The sequence below is a fragment of the Carcharodon carcharias genome, chromosome 21 (genome assembly GCF_017639515.1).
Source record: "Carcharodon carcharias isolate sCarCar2 chromosome 21, sCarCar2.pri, whole genome shotgun sequence".
In the NCBI taxonomy this organism is placed as follows: domain Eukaryota; kingdom Metazoa; phylum Chordata; class Chondrichthyes; order Lamniformes; family Lamnidae; genus Carcharodon; species Carcharodon carcharias.
In genome coordinates, this window is record NC_054487.1 from 85,866,794 (window position 1) to 85,885,243 (window position 18,450).

The following is an 18,450-nucleotide window of genomic DNA, read 5'->3' on the forward strand; positions in this document are numbered from 1 at the left end:
TTCGAGTCCTCATGACCCTTCACTTAGTTCTGTTGAAGGGTCATGAGGACTCAAAACGTCAATTGTGCTAATAGTTTGGACACTGATGTCAATGATACACTTGTTGGCCATGTGCTTAGACTCAACAGTTATCAGGACTCATTCAAACAATAAGAAAGATCCCACATTCCAAACAGGTTTTACAGAAACCAGTTCAGTCTGGGGAACATGATTTATTTAATGTCCCTATTTAGAAAATTGATTTCAAACTGGAACACGCACAACCTTTATGAAAACCTTACCATCTGATCTGTGAAGGATTAAAGTCCCAAAATCGCAACGTTTTATAAGACAGTAAAAGGGAAGAGGTTGTTTTTGAGTTGACACTTTGGGCAGCATCTTCCAGTTGGCGAGTGTGGGCGGGGCCCGCTTGCCGATGGGTAAAATAAGGTGGGGATACATTGGGTGTGCGTCCCGACATCTCCCTGTGTCATTTAGAATCTCAGTTCGGTGGGCGCACAGCCGATTCGGATGGCCACCCGCTGGACTGTCAACGGCCTATTAAGGCCATTAAAAAAGCTGCCCGTCCAAGCTTAAGGTGGGTGGGCAGGCCGGGAGCCCCTGGCCGGCTTCAGAAAAAACATGAAACCTCATCCACGGGCGGGACCAGGTTTCATGAGGGTATCTAAGTTTTTATGACATGTTTCAGTAAAAGTTATGGACATATCCCAACTCACGTGACAGTGTCACACGAGGGGACCAGACAGGGAAACTTTTTTATCACCTTTATTTAAAGTTTTCAATTGGAGCCGATTTCCCCGAGGCAGCACTTTGGCCTCAGGGAGATAAGTGCGTTCTTACGCGCACATGTGTGAAAGAGCGCACTCCCAGCTGAGGGAATCACCCCTCCCCTCACCCCCACACCCCTGCCCGCACAGGGAGCACTCAGCGGTCCAAGCGGACGTCACACTGGGCGGGCCTTAATTGGCCCACCCACTTAAAATGGCGGTGCGCCTCCTCCCCAACTGGGGGCGCTGATTGGAAGGCCCGTGCCCGCTCCTGTACTCCCCCACCCCCGACAGGGGGAACATGTTGCCCTTTATTACACAATTAAATAGATTAGGGGTGATCGAAGGAGTCACCATTTCAGCAATGGAAGATCAGATCTAGATGAGATGTCACGAGTTGGTTCTTTCCCTGGGGAATAGTGAATCCCTGGAAATGGCTGCCATCTCATGTAGTGAACGTTTAATCACTGAATTCCTTCAAGTGAAAGCTGGGGCTGTTTCTAGCTGGGGAGGTGATCACCTTTTACAGCAGATAGACATCCTGAACACTAATCAGCGCCATATCCATCTGCTGGACTAGTTTTCAATGCCCAAGAAAGGTTGGAGAGGAATTTCTCAGATATTTTTTCACCACAAGTTAGCCTGGGTTCTTATCTGGTTTTACCCCCCCACACCCCCCAACATGGGGATTTGTCTGGGTCAGCGAGTGTATAATATCATGATGCACAAAGTATCACAACTGTGGTGGACAGACAGGATGGGCCAGAGGGACTTTATCTGTTGCAATTGTGTGGGGCCAGGTCCTCGTAAGGTCCTAGTGCTGGGTCTCAATTAATGAGGGCCCATATTTGGACATAGGAGTCAATTTGCTCAGTTCACAATGTTCCTTGTTTCCCCGTCAGCCTGTGACCTACTCTGGGAGTGAGGATAAGGCATTAGGGTCCATTCTGTGACACACTCTGTGGATGGGATTAGAGCACTATTGACTCATTTGCATCACTAACTTCTTAATCCAATTCCTTGAGTAAGGAGCTTTGGCCACTCTGAGGGGTAACTCTCCCTCACGGTTCACCTACATCTAATATGTCAGCTCCCTCACGCAATTGAGAATCAATACAAGCGTATGCCTGACTCCGTCCAACATCCAGAATTGTTGGAATACTTTTTTGGAAGTCTCTAACTGAGGGCAGAGAAAAGAGAAGGGATAGTAAAATAATCATGAGTCCTTAGAATTGTTTAATGTTCAAAGGCCAAGGCCAGTATAAAGATAGAGTTAATATACAGATCAGCCATGTTCTCATTGAACGGTGGAACAGACTTGATGGGCTGAATGGCCTCCTCCTGTTCCTGGAAATACTGCTGGCGAGTTGATACCCCACAAAGTGAAAATCAAATTTTAATGTTTCCAAAGGTTGTATTTCTCCTCGATATGGGCAAGAGTGCTGATGCAAATGTGCAGAGTGAACCCACTACCTTCTGATTCATGCTTCCTGCGGACAGAGCTGCCCTCAGAGAGGGTCCATACAGGAAATTGGTCCTTAAAGATAATCCCAGCACTTCCTTCTCCTGTACATCCACTGCCTGTATCTTTCCAGAGGTTTATACTTTAGTGATCACCACTAACTGACAAGTGCGACTTGTCACTGGCTTCTTTTGATCACAGTTGCATGCTTCAACCTAACATCTTCGCTTATTCTTTAGCTTACTGCCTGAATGCGTTTTTCTCTGGAGCACTTGCCCTTTCTGCTTGCTGCTTCTGTTCTTATTTCATATTGCCCTGTAGTTTCACCGCTGCTCTGTTTAAAAGCAGAACTGCAGCAATGTGTTTCCACGGGCGTGTGTTCTGACTTTCCGATGCTGCAGAAGTCTCACTGTCTATCTCTTTTTCCCCTTAGTTGCGCAGTAAGGATTTGTGATTTATATATGTTCATCCAGGTAAGCTTTCATATGAACCAAAGCATATGAAGCTTATGAATTACCTCACTGCCATACTTAGCCTGATTTTCCTCTTGTTCAGACAAAGCAGGGTGCAGTGTGCTAAAGATTTTCCAAAGTCAAAAAGACCTACCTTCATTGGTGGCAACAGTACTTTCAACAGCACATGTTTACTCAATCCTATGTTGTAAATTTACTGTTGCCACTGTTCTCCTATGAAAACATAACACACCGATTCCAAATTCATCTGTGCATGTTTCAGGCTACAATCCATCTCCGCTTTCACAGAGAGGACCTTAATAGCAATGTGTTAAACCGAGGCTACTATCACTAAAGACCGATGGATGGATGCTAAAAATAGTAAAAAGGCTAATGGAACTTTAGCCTTTGTTGCAAGAGTGCTGGAGCACAAAGAGGGGGAGGTCATGCTTCAGTCATATAAACCTCTTGTCAGACCCTTTCTCAAGTAATTGCACTGAGCTCTGGGCATTGCAACTCAGGAAGGATATATTGGCATTGAAGAGCCTGCAGCACAGGTTCACCAAAATGATACCAGACCTAAAACGTTTAAATTATGAGGACAGGCTGTATAGACTAGGCTAGTATTCCTTTGAAGGGGTAATCTAATTGAGGTTTTCATGATGATTTGATAGGGTCTCTAGAGAGAAACTATTTCCACTGGTTGGCGGGGGGTGAGATTGTAGAATAAGGGGAACATAACGTTAAAATTAGAGCCAGCCTGTTTAAGGTTAAACTTCAGTGGAAATCTGGAACACTGTCCCCAGATAGCTGTCAAATGAGAATTCTAAAACTGAGATAATTATTTGAGTTGGGTAATGTGGAGCCAAAGGATAGTTAGGTGGATTTAAGATGCAGATCAGCCATGATCTAATTGAATATTCAAACAGGCTCGACAGGCCGAACGGCCTCCTTCTGCTTTAATGTTCCTCGGTGAGAACAATACCATCTAAAATTTCCACTGTTGAACATTAGAGTTGTTTGGATAACAAGGTCTGGACTGGTGATCAGCTTTCTACCTTGACTAAGACAGCAGCCAATTTTTCAAAAGGAAGGTTTATTTCACAATGCATTCTTCCAAAGAGGACCCTCTCTCCATGAGGAGGGATCTGTCCTTCTTTTCCAATGTCGTTGTATCATCAAATCCATTGTTCATTGCCCATTGTTCCAAAGAACCATTCTCCTGGTCCTATTTACCTTTTTGGGGAGCAGGATGATCTGGGAGTGCCAGCTGTTTATTTCCTTACATCTAGGCGCTGTTACAAAGAAACAAAAGAAATAAAGTCTTTTTCAAATATTTATTTTATGGAGATTGTGCCTTTTAGTGTCAACTCTTGGTTGACCTTATTCACAAAAGCAAAAAAGTTCAAATGAGTTGCTTTGCCAGATCATGAATTGGTTAAACAGGATGTCAATGCATGGTGACTTGGCACCCCATTTTAAAGTCAATAGTCTCCTGTGTTGGGTAATCCCAGTAATCACATGGAGTTCTTGGCTGGCACACACTCTGCTCAGAGACACATGCCCCCATTTGTACACCAGTCTGCTGCCAAGTTAGCACTTAGTATTGGCTTGAGTAGTAACTGCACCTTTGCATTGAGAGGAGAATTGGTTAAACTGTATTACATTATTGAGTATGGCCAGTCCATCACTGTCACAGATAATGAGATACCTGATGATGGAGTGAGGTGACATGGTAATATCATCATCTACATCATCCTTTTAACATTTAATTGGAACTAATATCAATCATTAGCACTTTTAGCTTAACTCTTCACACAAAACAACATGGAAGCTATGTACAACTGACAGAAATTGGATTCAGATGTTTTGCTGTTCTCAGTATATGGTGAATTTTTTTATATGTTTTGTTCAAAACTCATTGTTCAAAGAGATGGGAAAGCAGAAGAAAAAAGTTTCACGACATTGATCTAAGCTCTCCTTTCTCTACATTTGAATGTCACTATAAACCTTACATAAAGTGCACACTTCCTCTCCGTATATCTGTTGCCACAATGATTGCTCAAGCTTTTCATAGAATCTTGGGATAATGCAGCAAAAAGCAATCTAATTAGTCCCACACCCCTGCAAATTTGCTCCTTCAAGCATTTATCCAATTTCCTTTAGAAAGTTATTATTGAATCTGCGTCCATCACCCTTTCAGACAGTGTATTCCAAATCACAACAGCTCACTGCATTAAAAAAATTCTCATTTAGCTTCTGGTTCTTTTGCCAATTATCTTAAATCTGTGCCCTCTGGCTACTGACTTTCCTGCCACTGGAAGCAGTTTCTCCCAATTTGCTGTATCACTGTGGGTGTACCTACACGGGTGGGCTGCAGCGGTTCAAGAAGGTGACTCATCACCGCCATCTCAAGAGGAATTAGGGATGAGTGACAAATGCTGCCTTTGCCAGCGACACTCGCATCCCATGAAATAACTTTTTAAAAACCTCTATCAAAACCCTGCATTATTTTGAACATCTCTATCAAATATCCCCTTCACCTTTTGTGGCTAATGTTTGCCATTGTAAATTAGTATGTCAACTGTCATGATATAGTTGCAGACTCTGGCCATTCATTGACTCTGTGGAGTGGGTTTCCAAAGGAATCTTTCTCAACTCTGTGAAAGTTACTACCACTGCAAATCTGCAGAGTTTTTACCACACTGGAGAGTGCAGAAGAGCTCATAACTCTGTTCTCTCGAGTTGATGCTAGGGTTGCCAATCCTCCATTGAAGATCAATCTGCAGGACACTGCCGTGTGCAATCCTGGAGAAATATCATCGGGACGTTAAAAAGATCGTTTTTTTTGTAATTTTTTTAACATTTCTCTTTACCAGATATAAAAATATTTTATAAAAATGGCTGTTTGGCTGACAGTCAAGCATCATCCAATTGGGTAATGAGTCTTTTTGCTTTCCAATTGGCATAGGAAGGGATTGCATCACAAGGATGGATGTGTTGGCCGACTAATGGCTGAAGCGTGGGAGCAAGACATGTGATGAAAGCTCCAGGAATATATTTAATCACAGTTGGCAACCCTAGTTGATGTACAATTAGATTCCAGACTCCATGCTTCAGTAATGCCATTGGTTCTCATGTTAACATTCTCACCCCTCTCAAAACACAAGATCTTACTCTATCGCATCAATTCTCTGAGTCCATCTTTACTTTTCTTTGGAAATGTTCTCGTTTTCACCCTATCCCTAAGAAGGTTAATGATTCAGGTCTAAAGTGCAAGAATCATTGTTCCCATCACGGAGTTTTGTGTGCCATGATTTTTTAAAAATTCATTCACAGGATGAGGGCTTCGCTGGCTGGGCCCATCCCTAGTTGCCCTTGAGAAGGTGGTGGTGAGCTGGTATTACAGAAGTCTCATTGTGTCTTTTTCTTTGCCCTTGAAGAAATGCTTCCTGATTTCTGCATTCGAGTGAAACTAGCCCCGTTCCTTCATCTATAAAACTGCCCACCAGGAGCTCAATTTCCTCTTTTGTGGTCAAATGCTTCTCCGCTGAACACCTCTTAAATCTCCAAAAAACCCAAATCCTCTCAAGGTTAAAACAATGCTCTAATATCTGGAAATCCCTTTTTTTAGTTAATCCTACCTATACAAGATACAAGAATCAACATCACCTGGTAGAGAATGCATCTTTCCCTGCACACCTCTACCATCTATGGATCTCCACCTTCTCTCTGCCAGCTTTCCTTTACATTCTCTAGGTCCCAATTTTAACGTTGTGTAGGAGAATGGGTTTTCAGTGAGTTAAAAACGTGCTCTGTTTTTTCTAAACATTGGTGTCCCCTATGTCCCTTTATAATTTGCCGTCTTCTTTCTTCTAAAACCTGGGGGGTGGGGGGGTCACTGTTTTAAAATAAGGGGTCACCCATTTAGCACAGAGAAGAGGAGAAATGTTTTCCCTCAGAGGGTCATGAGTCTTTGGACTCTCTTCCTCAAAAGGTGGTGGATACATAGTCTTTGAACGTTTTTGAGGCAGAGCTAGACAGATTCTTGATAAGCAAGGAGGTGAAGGGTTATCAGGGGTAGGCAAGTATGTGAAATTAAGGTTACAATTAGATCAACCATGATCTTACTGAATGGCGGAGTAAGCTCAAGAGGCTGAGTGGCCTACTCCTGCTCCTAATTCATATGTTCTGACCTGTGTTCCAACCTCTCTTTTCCATGTCTTCATTCTGGTGAAATCCTACTCCAACTTATTTTTTCCAGCTCTTATAGTCTGGGAATTCTTTGGAGTCTTCCCTTCTTCCTAGTTTTTTTTAATGTCCTTTGAAGGTTAAGATGACATCTTTCTTCCCGATTTATTCACCTCAACCTGCTCTGCTGAGCTTGACCCTTCAGCTTGATTTTCAAAAGTATGAAACCAAATCCTTCAAAGACACAAGGTCAGAAATATCGTTTGGCAGCATGAGCAGAGAAACACCAAACCCATTGGTGTGACAAACTGCCATGCTGTATTTTAAAGGAAGTGTTAACTTGTTCAAAATTAATTGAGTAGTGTCTCCTCCAAGACACCCATTCCTTCCAACATCAGAACACTAGTTCCAGTGCCCACTGTCTATAGGATGCACTGCATTAATCATCAAGGTGACACCACTTCTTATCCCTGAGACCTCCATCATTGTGAGTAACAATGACATGGTAACACCATCACCTCCAAGTTCCAAATCTACATCCAGTCCACACTCCAAAGTCACACACCATCCTGACTTGGAAATATATCACCGTTCCTTCACTGTCACTGGGTTAAAACCCTGGAACTCCATCCCTAACAGCACTGTGGGTGTACCTACACCACATGGACTGATGTGCTGGTTCAAGAAATTGGCTCTCCACCACTTTCTGAAGGGAAATTAAGAATGGGCAATATGCTCACATCCCCAGAACAAATGTTAAAAACAGACTAACAGTCCAATTAAAAAAACAGATAGAGGAATCCCAAATAATACCTGCCGCATCACTTTATAGCCTATAATTCCTAAATATAATACCCATTAACATGAAATTTGCCACAGAAAAATGTCTATCAGTTCAGCTAAAACTACTGTATTGGAACACCTTGAATATATCTATGTATTAATGTATTAAAACTGGCTGCAATTCCTCTTAGTCAGAAATTTGTGGGTTCTAATCCCCACCCCAGAGAATTGAGCACACAATCCAAGCTGACATTCCTAATGCAGTACTGAGAGAGTGCTGCACTGCCAGAGGTGCTGTTTTCAGCTGAGACATTAAACCGAGGCCTCCTCTTCCCTCTGAGGCTGAAGTAAAAGATCCCACAGCAGCACTGGAAGAAGAGCAGGTGAGGTGTCCTGGCCAAATGTATCCCTTAACCAACAAGATTATCTGGTCACTGTCTTCTTGCTGTTTGTGGGATGAACAGGCTGCAGCATTTTCAATATTGCAACAGTGACTACACATCAGAAATAGTTCATATGTTGTAAAGCACATTGAGATGTACTGAGGATATGAAAGTTGCTATATAAATGCAAGATTTTTCCTGTTCATTTTTGCCCAACTTATAATCGTTTTCCAATGTCATAACCATCATATTAAAAACCTGACCATCAATTGTACGAGGCTAAGTAGTAAATCTCTCGAATTTACCTATCAGTGGGTTTTAACTAAATCTGTTTGTGATGAAGTTTAGAATCACTGCTGTTTGGAAGCCAATTTAATGGGGGAAAAAGCTATGTGGGGTTCGAAAATATTGACATGTTACAAAGGTGTTAGATTACAAAATAATTGCAACTGGCCTCAATGAAACATTTTTCTTAATTGGAAAAAAAGTTAAATAAAAGGATTTGTTGAGAGGATGAGATGAAGAACGGTTGAAAGGAGAAGTGTGAAGCATAAACACCAACATAGCCCAGATGGGCCAAATGGCCAGTTTCTGTGGTGTAATTAGAATGTAATTCTTTTATAAACCGACATTGTTACTCTAAGTATCTTGACTTCAACATTTAATTTTGTGGACAATTTCGGAATAAGCTATCCAGCCCTGTCCATTTTGGGAAAATTAATCCTTGTTTTCATATCATTTAGGTGGCTTTCCATTGCAGGAACTTTTGATGCAGGGAGTGCCTCTGAATATCATAGACTCATACAGGGACTCGAAGAAAATTCTACCCCGAAAATAAGGATGGTCATCGCACTTATCACTGTGAATTGTGTTTGTTTCTCTTCTCAGATCAGAATGAGATTGTAGATTATTGTTAGAGTTTGACAAGTGTTTCCAATGTGTGGGTGGATACCAGTTTGCAATGTTCTGGGCTTGGAATGAACCTGAGTTATTTGATGCTCTGAGCAGAGTTTTAACATATCAATGGCTACACACTTAACCATAACTGGATGATTTCTCCTTGGGTGTAAGTTTGTTTGTATGTCTGTAATTTCTAGTTGCAAATCAATGCAGCCATTAATACGATATAAAACATTGGGTTGAGTGTTGCATGCTGAATTATGATGAATGATTGTAAATGAGATGTCATTGCAATGACCTCAGCCTATTAGTACTCTGTTCACTTCAATTGTCCAAAGTTACAAATTGTTCTCTACCTTATGATGTTACAATCTAAAATGATATATGTTACATATTGGCAATCACTGAGTTTTTTAAAAATTAAAATGTTAAGATTGGCACTGATAAATGTGTTCGTTTGAGGAACTGTTTAATAAGCCTGTTTATCCCGGCCCACCGTTTGACATTTCTACTTTACTTTGTCAAAAAGTTTTTTTGCTGTGCACACACCCCATTCAAGACCTCTGCTTCTGCTCTGTGAACGGTCAGTCCCTGGCCTTCACAAACCATGTTCTTATAATGTGCCATTGCATTTCTTTAAAGAAAGCAGCTTACAAATGGTGAGACGGTTTACAAACTGCTGTAAAGTGCTGCGATATCTTTGTTGCATGAAGATGTGCTTTGAAAATGCGAAATAAACAGCTTCACATTATATGTGCTGATATCTTCTGTGTTGGTTATTGCGTGTATTTTGCAACAATAATAATTTGAATTAAAATATATACCCACCTTCATCATAACAGAATGTCCCAAGGTGCATCACAGGAACATTATTGAGCAAAGTTTGACACCAAAGCCATTGAGATATTAGGGCAGAGGAGCAAAGCTTTAAGAACATAAGAATTAGGCGCGGGAGTGGGCTATTCGACCCCTCGAGCCTGCTCCTCCTTAAGAACATGGCCGATCTGATTGTGGCCTTTTTTTAAAATTCATTCACAGCAATTATTGCCCATCCCTAATTGCCCTTGAGAAGGTGGTGGTGAGCTGCCTTCTTGAACCGCTGCAGTCCATGTGGTGTAGATACATTCACAGTGCTGTTAGGGAGGGAGTTCCAGGATTTTGACCCAGCGACAGTGAAGGAACGGCGATATATTTCCAAGTCAGGATGATGAGTGACTTGGAGGGGAACTTCTTGGTGGTGATGTTCCCATCTATCTGCTGCCCTTGTCCTTCTAGATGGTAGTGGTTGTGGGTTTGGAAGGTGCTGCCTAAGGAGCCTTGGTGAATTCCTGCAGTGCACCTTGAAGATGATACACTTCTGCTGCCGTGCGTCGGTGGTGGAGGGAGTGAATGTTTGTGGATGTGGTGCCAATCAAGTGGGCTGTTTTGTCCTGTACGGTGTCAAGCTTCTTGAATATTGTTGGGGCTGCACTCATCCAGGCAAGTGAGGAGTATTCCATCACACTCCTGACTTGTGCCTTGTAGGACAGACTTTGGGGAGTAAGGAGGTGGGTTATTTGTTACAGGATTCCTAGCCTCTGACCTGCTCTCATAGCCACAGTATTTATACAGTGAGACAAGTTTAGTGTCTGGTCAATGATAACCCCCAGAATGTTGATAGTGGGAGATTCCATGATGGTAATGCCATTGACATCAACGGATAGTGGTTAGATTCTCTCTTGTTGGAGATGGTCATTGCCTGACACTTGTGTGGCACGAATGTTACTTGCCATTTATTAGCCCAAGCCTGGATAATGGCCATGGACTGCTTCAGTATCTGAGGAGTCACAAATGGTGCTGAACATTGGTGCAATCACTTCTGACCTTATGATGGAAGGAAGGTGATTGATGAAGCAGCTGAAGATGGTTGGGCCAAGGGCACAACCCTGAGGAACTCCTGCAGTGATGTCCTGGAGCTGAGATGACTGACCTCCAACAACCACAATCATCTTCCTTTGTGCTAGGTATGACTCCAACCAGCAGAGAGTTTTCCCCCTGATTCCCATTGATTCCAGTTTTGCTAGGGCTCCTTGATGCCACACTCGGGTCAAATGCTGCCTTGATGTCAAGGGCAGTCACTCTCACCTCACGTCGGGAGCTCAGCTCTTTTGTCCATGTTTGAACCAAGGCTGTAATGAGGTCAGGAGCTGAGTGGCCCTGGCGGAGCCCAAACTGGGCGTCAGTGAGCAGGTTATTGCTAAGGAAGTGCCGCTAGATAGCACTGTTGATGACCCCTTCCATTACTGATGATCAAGAATGGACTGATGGGGCAGTAATTGGCCAGGTTGGATTTGTCCTGCTTTTTGTGCACAGGACATATTTGGGCAATTTTTCCACATAGCTGGGCAGATGCCAGTGTTGTAGCTGCACTGGAACAGCTTGTCTAGGGAGTGGCAAGTTCTGGTGCACAAGTCTTCAGTACTATTGCCAGAATATTGTCAGGGCCCATAGCCTTTGCAGTATCCAGTCCCTTCAGTTGTTTCTTGATATCACGTGGAGTGAATTGAATTGGCTGAAGACTGGTATCTGTGATGCTGGGGACCTCCAGAGGAGGCTGGGATAGATCATCCACTCGGCACTTCTGGCTGAAGATTATAGCAAATTCTTCAGCCTTATCTTTTGCACTGATCAAAGAGGTAGGTTTTAAGGAGCATCTTAAAGGAGGAAAGTGAGAGAAAGATTTAGAGAGAATGTCCAGAGCTTAGGGCCTGGATAGCTGCCAATGATTGAGCAATTAAAACTGGGGATGCTCAAGAGGCCAGAACTAGGGGAGCGCAGATATCTCGGAGGGTTGTAGGGCTGGAGGAGATTACAGAGATGGGGGGAGCAAGGCCATGGAGAGATCTGAAAAAGAGAATGAAAATTTTAATATTGAGGTATTCCTTAAACAGGAGCCAATGTGGGTCAGCAAGCAAAGGGTTAACGGGTGAAGGGGACTTGATGCATGCAGCAGCTTTGGAGGGACTCAAGTTCATGGATGGTAGGATGTGGGAGGCTGACCTGGAGTGCATTGAAATAGTCAAAGGTAACAAAGGCATAGATGAGGGTTTCAGCAGTGGATGAGCTGAGGCAGAGAGAGAGAGTGATGTTACAGAGGTACTGACTTTTCATTAATGTGAAGGTATTTGTTTTAAAACCACATGGGACTTAATTACCTTGCGTCAGGCAGACCCAGTGTATAGAGAAGTGCCCATAGGGAGCATTGATCGAAAACCAGCCCCTCATTTTTAACATTAAGGGAAACAAATGGAGCAGAAATCAATGGGCGCAGGTCCGATCATTTACCCACTAAGTGCCGTCTGCGAGCACAGTGTGAACAATAAAGAACAGGAACAGGAGGAGGCCATTCCTCCCCTCTAACCTACTCCGCTATTCAACAAGATCATAGCTGATCTTCTGCCTCAATTCCATTTTCCCACGCTTTCCCCATATCCCATAATTCCCTCCTTTTTTTTCCAATAAATTATATAGATTTTTCTTTTCCCACCTATTTCCATTATTTTTAAATATTTTAAAATCTTTTATGCTCTCCCCACCCCCACTAGAGCTATACCTTGAGTGCCCTACCATCCATTCTTAATGAGCACATTCGTTTAGATAATATCACCAACTTTAACACCTATGTGTTCTTTTGTTCTATTGTTGTTGACATCTTTTGATGATCTGCTTCTATCACTGCTTGTTTGTCCCTACAACCACACCCCCACTCCACCTCTCTCTCTCTCTCTCTCTCCACCCACCCCCCCCCCCCCCCTCCCCACACACCTTAAACCAGCTTATATTTCAACTCTTTCTTGGACTCGAACTCAAGTTCTGTCGAAGGGTCATGAGGACTCGAAACGTCAACTCTATTCTTCTCCGCCGATGCTGCCAGACCTGCTGAGTTTTTCTAGGTAATTCTGTTTTTGTTTCCCATAATTCCCTTAGGGCTCAACAATCTATCGATCTCAGCCTTGAGTATGCTCAACAATGGAGTATCCACAACTGTCTGGGCTAGAGAATTCCAAAGATTCACAACCCTTTGAGTGAAGAAATCTCAATCCTAATTGGCCAAACCTTATCCGGAGTCTTAGTTCCAGATTTTTGTGGAGTCAGAACGACTCTGGAGCCATTTAAAAATGGCTGGCGGGACACAATTCCAGAATTCCCAACCCTATTCCTGGCTTCCACACTTCTCCCTGGCGTGGGATAAGGGCGCAGGTAGTGAGCCTGTACCCTGAACTCTCAACCTGGCCAGCGCCACTGGGGAGGTAGGCATCCCTTCGCCCCCCCCTACCCCCAGCCTCTGCAATCTTGGTGGGGTTGGGCCAGTTTCTCAAAAGTTCATAGTTCATGATCCCTCAGGAGGGTCATGGACCATAGTCTGGATTCAGGACCATATTTAAAGGTAAGTTCAAAAGGTCTTACCCATGCCACCTTGCCCCTTCCATGTCCACATGACCTCTCCATTCCAACTCAATGCCAACTCATGTCCACTCCCAACTCCATGACCCCTTATAGCCCCCATGCCAACTGGTTCCCCCACCCACCCCCATGACCCCTCATACCCTCCACTGCAGACCACCTGGACTGCAACAGTTCAAGAAGTCAGCTCATCACCACTTTCACAAGGGCAATAGGGATGCGCATCCAGTGCAGCAGTGGGAAGTGTGGTGGGCGGGGGGAGCGAGATCTAGCAGGAGGGCAAAAATCAGTTTCCCCACAGCAGGAAATTAGTTTGGAATCTTGTTCTCCCAACTTTCATGGCAGGTTAAAGGAGGATTGAGTGTCCTATGGGGCTATGTCGGGAGCCCCATTTGCATCTCATGAATGCTCATTAAAAGGCCAACACACCGGAATCTTGTCCTCCCCTCCAAATTTAGCACCCAGCTGGCGGGAATTTAGAGTGTTCACTTTCACAACTATACCCGACTATGCAGCTGGTGGGTGACGTTAGCTTCTTCCGGGACTTTGAGGTCAGTAGATGGTGCTTTCACCTTCTTGGGATGGGTCTCAGGGAATGGGGGAGAGGTTCAACACATCAAACCTGGGCTGAGTGAAGGGGCACCCTGTTAATCTCCTGCTGCAGCCATGGAAAGCATGGTTCTGCTGAGTGCTGGACTCAAGGGTCTAATGCGCAATGGAGCTGCTTCACTCCTTTACCAATGCTGCGCATTTAGGGAAGAATCCATTAGGTGTTGGTGCTGCAGTGCAGTTGGTCTTAATGGCCATCTGATCCTTGCAGAGGCATGCCAAAAGAAAAGGTTGATCAAAGAATCAAGGGCCACAACTGCTGCTCAGGAGCAACATGGACCCTAAAGGCCTAAATGTTACCAATGTACTGGTCCTGGCAATACAAGGCACCGTGATCACATACATGATTTAAGTACAATGACTGGGTCTCAATAGTTATTGTCTAGGCTACTGGAGGAGAACTGACAATAGTCTGACCAAGGGTTACAGCATATAAATCTATTGGTCCCAATGAATCCCCTCGTTGTGAATGCACAGGCGTGTCGGAGGGGATGCCAGCCACCTGTTGACCTCCAGGATGTAATCACCCTGTAAGGGGTGGCCTGGGGTGCCATGTACACACTGAGGGCAGGCCTAGGGCTAGAGACTGGATTCCTGCCTTGGAAATTAAGGGAGACTATTCAAGGGGAACTACCATTGACTGCTCAATTGTAGCCTTTCTCAGATAAATGGAGGAGAGAAGGATGCAGGCTCTATACAACATTGTCTTGTTGGTAGATAAGGGAGAGGAGAAAAAGAGCCATTCACTGATTGGCCCAGCTCCAGCAAGAACATCATCCTGAGAAGGCAGACCCAGGAAGATCCAGATTCTCCCGAGGAGAGGAATCATCCACAAAGATGTTTAGCATGATCAAGGGTCTACAGAAGATGCAACTCACACCTGGAGATGAATGAAAGCCAGTGCCGCAGGCAACATCACTTGTGTAGAAACGTGGTAACACATATTTGTGACCTTCTCCATGATGATCTCATACCATGAGGGCTTGGAGGGCATCCCATGTCAATGACTCTGAAAGTTACCACCGCGCTAAATATTTTCACCACCAGATCCTTCTGGAACTCCACTGGGGACCTTTGGGGAATCTCACAATTGGTGACACATACATGTACAAGGGAGGTGACAGATGTCCTTTTCAATAAAGCTCACCACTACGTGCAGTTCTGCATGGATGAAGCTAGCCAAGCTGCAAGAGTTGTGGGACTCAGGTTTCCAGCAAGCACAGGGCACAATTGACTGTACACATGCGGCCTTGAGAATCCCTGGCAGCAGCCTGCGAGATTCATTAACAGAAAAGGATTTCACTCTCTCAACGTGCAGATTTTTTGTGACCACCAAAAGCAGATCCTCCATGTATGTGCCACATAACCAGGGTGTTCTCATGACTCTTACATCTTTAGTCACTCCCAGGTACCTCAGGTCTGTGAGGAGCTCGACACTTAGAAGGTTGGCTCCTTGGTAACAAAGGGTACGCTCAGAAGGCATGGCTAATGATGCCCATCTGTCACCCACAGTGTGCATCTGAGAAGAGGTACAATGCAGCTCATTCTGCCTCATGGTCTAAGATCAAGCAAACCGTTGGCCTCCTGAAGATGTACTTTGGATGTTTGGACCGGTCAAGCAGGTCTCTCCAAAACTTACCACAGAGCGTCTCCTGCATCCTCGTTGTTTGCTGCACCCTGCACGACCTTGTGCTGCAGGGGGTGGGGGGGTGGGGGGATGATTTCCCTGTGGGAGTCATTGAGGGATCAGACCTCTCCTTGGCTGAGGAGGGCGTGAAAGGGGATGACCCCAAAGAGGGTGTAGATTCAGCCAAGCCACATGAGGATGCCACTGCACGGGCACTATGCAGCAGACATGCCCATGAGAACCTCATAGCCACAAAGAGGAATAGTGTCATAACTAGTTTTTACAATCAAGTCTCTCTTCTGTCTTCGAGGCAGGGGACACTACGACACCATCATTCTGAGCATCAACACCTCAGGAGTAGTCAGAAATCTCACAATGATCACAGAAGCGGCTTTAGTTACCTTCTGACCCAAGGATGGGGTCATCCTTGGAATGCACAGTAGCCCTGACAACATGTGGTGCTGTGGAATGTGGATTGCACTCCTGAAGCAGCTCCACACTGTACAGTCCTTTCAACCATAGCATCAGCAAGTTAGTGTGTATGGCGGCTTTCAAGGGGCTGCAAAGCCGATTCAAACATGGATGCACGCTTGTCTGTCTGACACCTTCTGAGTTATGTGGCCCAACCGAAAAGACAATCTTCAGTGGTTTGCACTTGAACATCTCAAGAGGGAGCAGCATCCAGAAACTTCCATGTCTCCCATCGCTAGCTCTGATGGATGCATTATGGAGAGGCATCGTCCGGTTATAGCCCCTCGCATATCTGGACACAGTGACCTGCAACTCTACATCATGCACCCAAAGCTGTGAGGTGTGTCTGCATTGTCCTCACAGGGAATCCCTCACCAGGACAATGGTTTGATTGTTTATTAACACTCAGGAGCCTGCATTTCTTGAGTGTCTGCCAAGATTCTGTCCTGGATTACCTTTGCTTCATGGAGAAATATGGCCCAGTCAGTACTGACACATCAGTCAATGACAACCTCTTCCCTCACAGTCCCTGCTGGCAACTTGGGAGATGTACAAAAGCATCGCTCACGGAGCATGCCGACCCTCAACATTATCCAGTAAGCCCTAATATCCCTTGAGGCAGTGAGTGAGATGCCAGTGATGGATTTGTGAGTGTGTGAGTTTAGAGTGATGAGATGGTTGCACAGATGAGATCATTCATCCTCTTTCTGCACTGGAAGGCCAACCTCTTCTGTGCAGCGTTGGCACTGACCATCTCTGCCACTGCCTCCCAAGCCAGAGTGGTGACCCTGATGGGCCTCCTGCAGTGGGGGGACTCCAACAGTGTCCAGAGGACCCAGGGATGTGTCACTGAATCAGGGGGCTGTACTCTTCTTGGCTTTTGGGGCCATGTCTTCACCAGTGCCCCCCTGGGCTGGCTGCCCTTTAAAGATGGTGCCCAGTGTGAGGAAGCAGCGAGGTGCTGGCCGCCCACCAGCGAGATGGCACGTTTCCCAGGAATGCATGGTTAATGAGGCAGGATTGGGACAATACGGCGCTAAAAACCGCCATTGTGGCCAGCGGATAAAACATCCTCTTTCCCGCCTGCTACCACACTTAGTGAAAATCTGGGATGATTCCGCACAATGTGTGCACTGTCATGCAATGAATTCCATACAGAGTTGTGTACCTGCCTTTACACAAGGATAACATGATGCTGCCGCTAAGCAGTCGTCCAGGAGGAAGGTAAAATCATCACAGGTAATGAGGCAGCTTCATCAAGGTGAGCACATGCCTCTGACATCACACGCTCAGACCCCGCTTGCAGCCGTTTGAGATTTTCCAGGGTGGTCCTTACCATCCTAGTTCAGCGACACACATGGGGAGAGTGGGGACTGAGCATGGAAGGAGGTTCAGCCTTAAATGAGGGAACAATCGCAAGCTGCAGGGAGGCATCGAAGCCTGAGGCATGTGACATTTTATACGAATGTTTCAAATACTCACTCTCATAAAGTAAACGCCATTGCAAGCTACGCATTGGTATCGTTAGTAGCAACAACTAATTTGGCCATCGACAAAAGTAAGAGATCGGAGTGGCAGCAGTAGGATAATTAATAAGCCTGATGACTGATTCTCCCGCACCCAAATGATGTCTGCCTGGGATTTAAGGGTGTATTGGCCGACCATCATGGCCACGTTATGTGCGTTTGCTGATAATGCAGACGTGGACATAAAGGATACTCACCCATGCTGAGATCGGGTGGGAATCAATGCGACTGAGGTTCCAGATGGGAATTCTTTGTGGGGGTCATGTTTGACACCTCAACGCATGCGGAATGTTGCATTGCTCGAATATCCAGTGAATCCAGGAGACTTGGAAAAGTAATAAAGCAGAATATATTTACAAAAGTGCAAAGTGTAATACAATGAGTGAATAGCCCTAGCACCAGTGTGCATTCAATACTTTTTAATTTTTCCAACTCTGCCGCTACATCTGGGTGCAGCCCCAACATCTGCAGCAGAAGCGGGGGTAGCCTGCTGACTGCGGTGCCCTGTTATCTGAGATGACATTGACGGGTGTCCTTCCGAGTCCCCGAGGGTCCAGGCCTGCTCAGGGTCTCCTGCTCCTGCTCTTCTCAACCCAAACTGCTGGAGGCAGTGGGGTGACTGGCAGAGGGGAGTAGGAGCAGCAGGGAACCCTTGGAGTGTCCGAGGTGGATGCCCCTCCTCCCTGTGGGTGCCCGATGGCCCCTTTCAAGCTTCTTGAGGTGTAGGGTAACTGGAGGAAGGTCGAGGTGCCCCATCCCCCTCTGCTGGAAAGCACCCAGGGCTAGAGTGATGGTAGCCACAGCACCAGAGAGGATGTGGACCGACTCCTCCATCC

At 45.2% G+C, this 18,450-nt stretch overlaps 1 protein-coding gene across 1 annotated transcript in view; it reads left to right on the forward strand.

Moving 5' to 3' along the window:
* The window catches only part of mybpc1 (myosin binding protein C1), a 92,255-nt gene extending 83,378 nt beyond the window's left edge, over positions 1 to 8,877 (forward strand). The window contains exons 27-28 of the mRNA XM_041216196.1: positions 2,663 to 2,702; positions 8,782 to 8,877. Of these exons, the coding sequence (XP_041072130.1) occupies positions 2,663 to 2,673 (11 nt within the window). The 3' untranslated portion in view covers positions 2,674 to 2,702; positions 8,782 to 8,877. The remainder of the gene's footprint in view (positions 1 to 2,662; positions 2,703 to 8,781) is intronic.
* Positions 8,878 to 18,450: the final 9,573 nt, after the last annotated feature.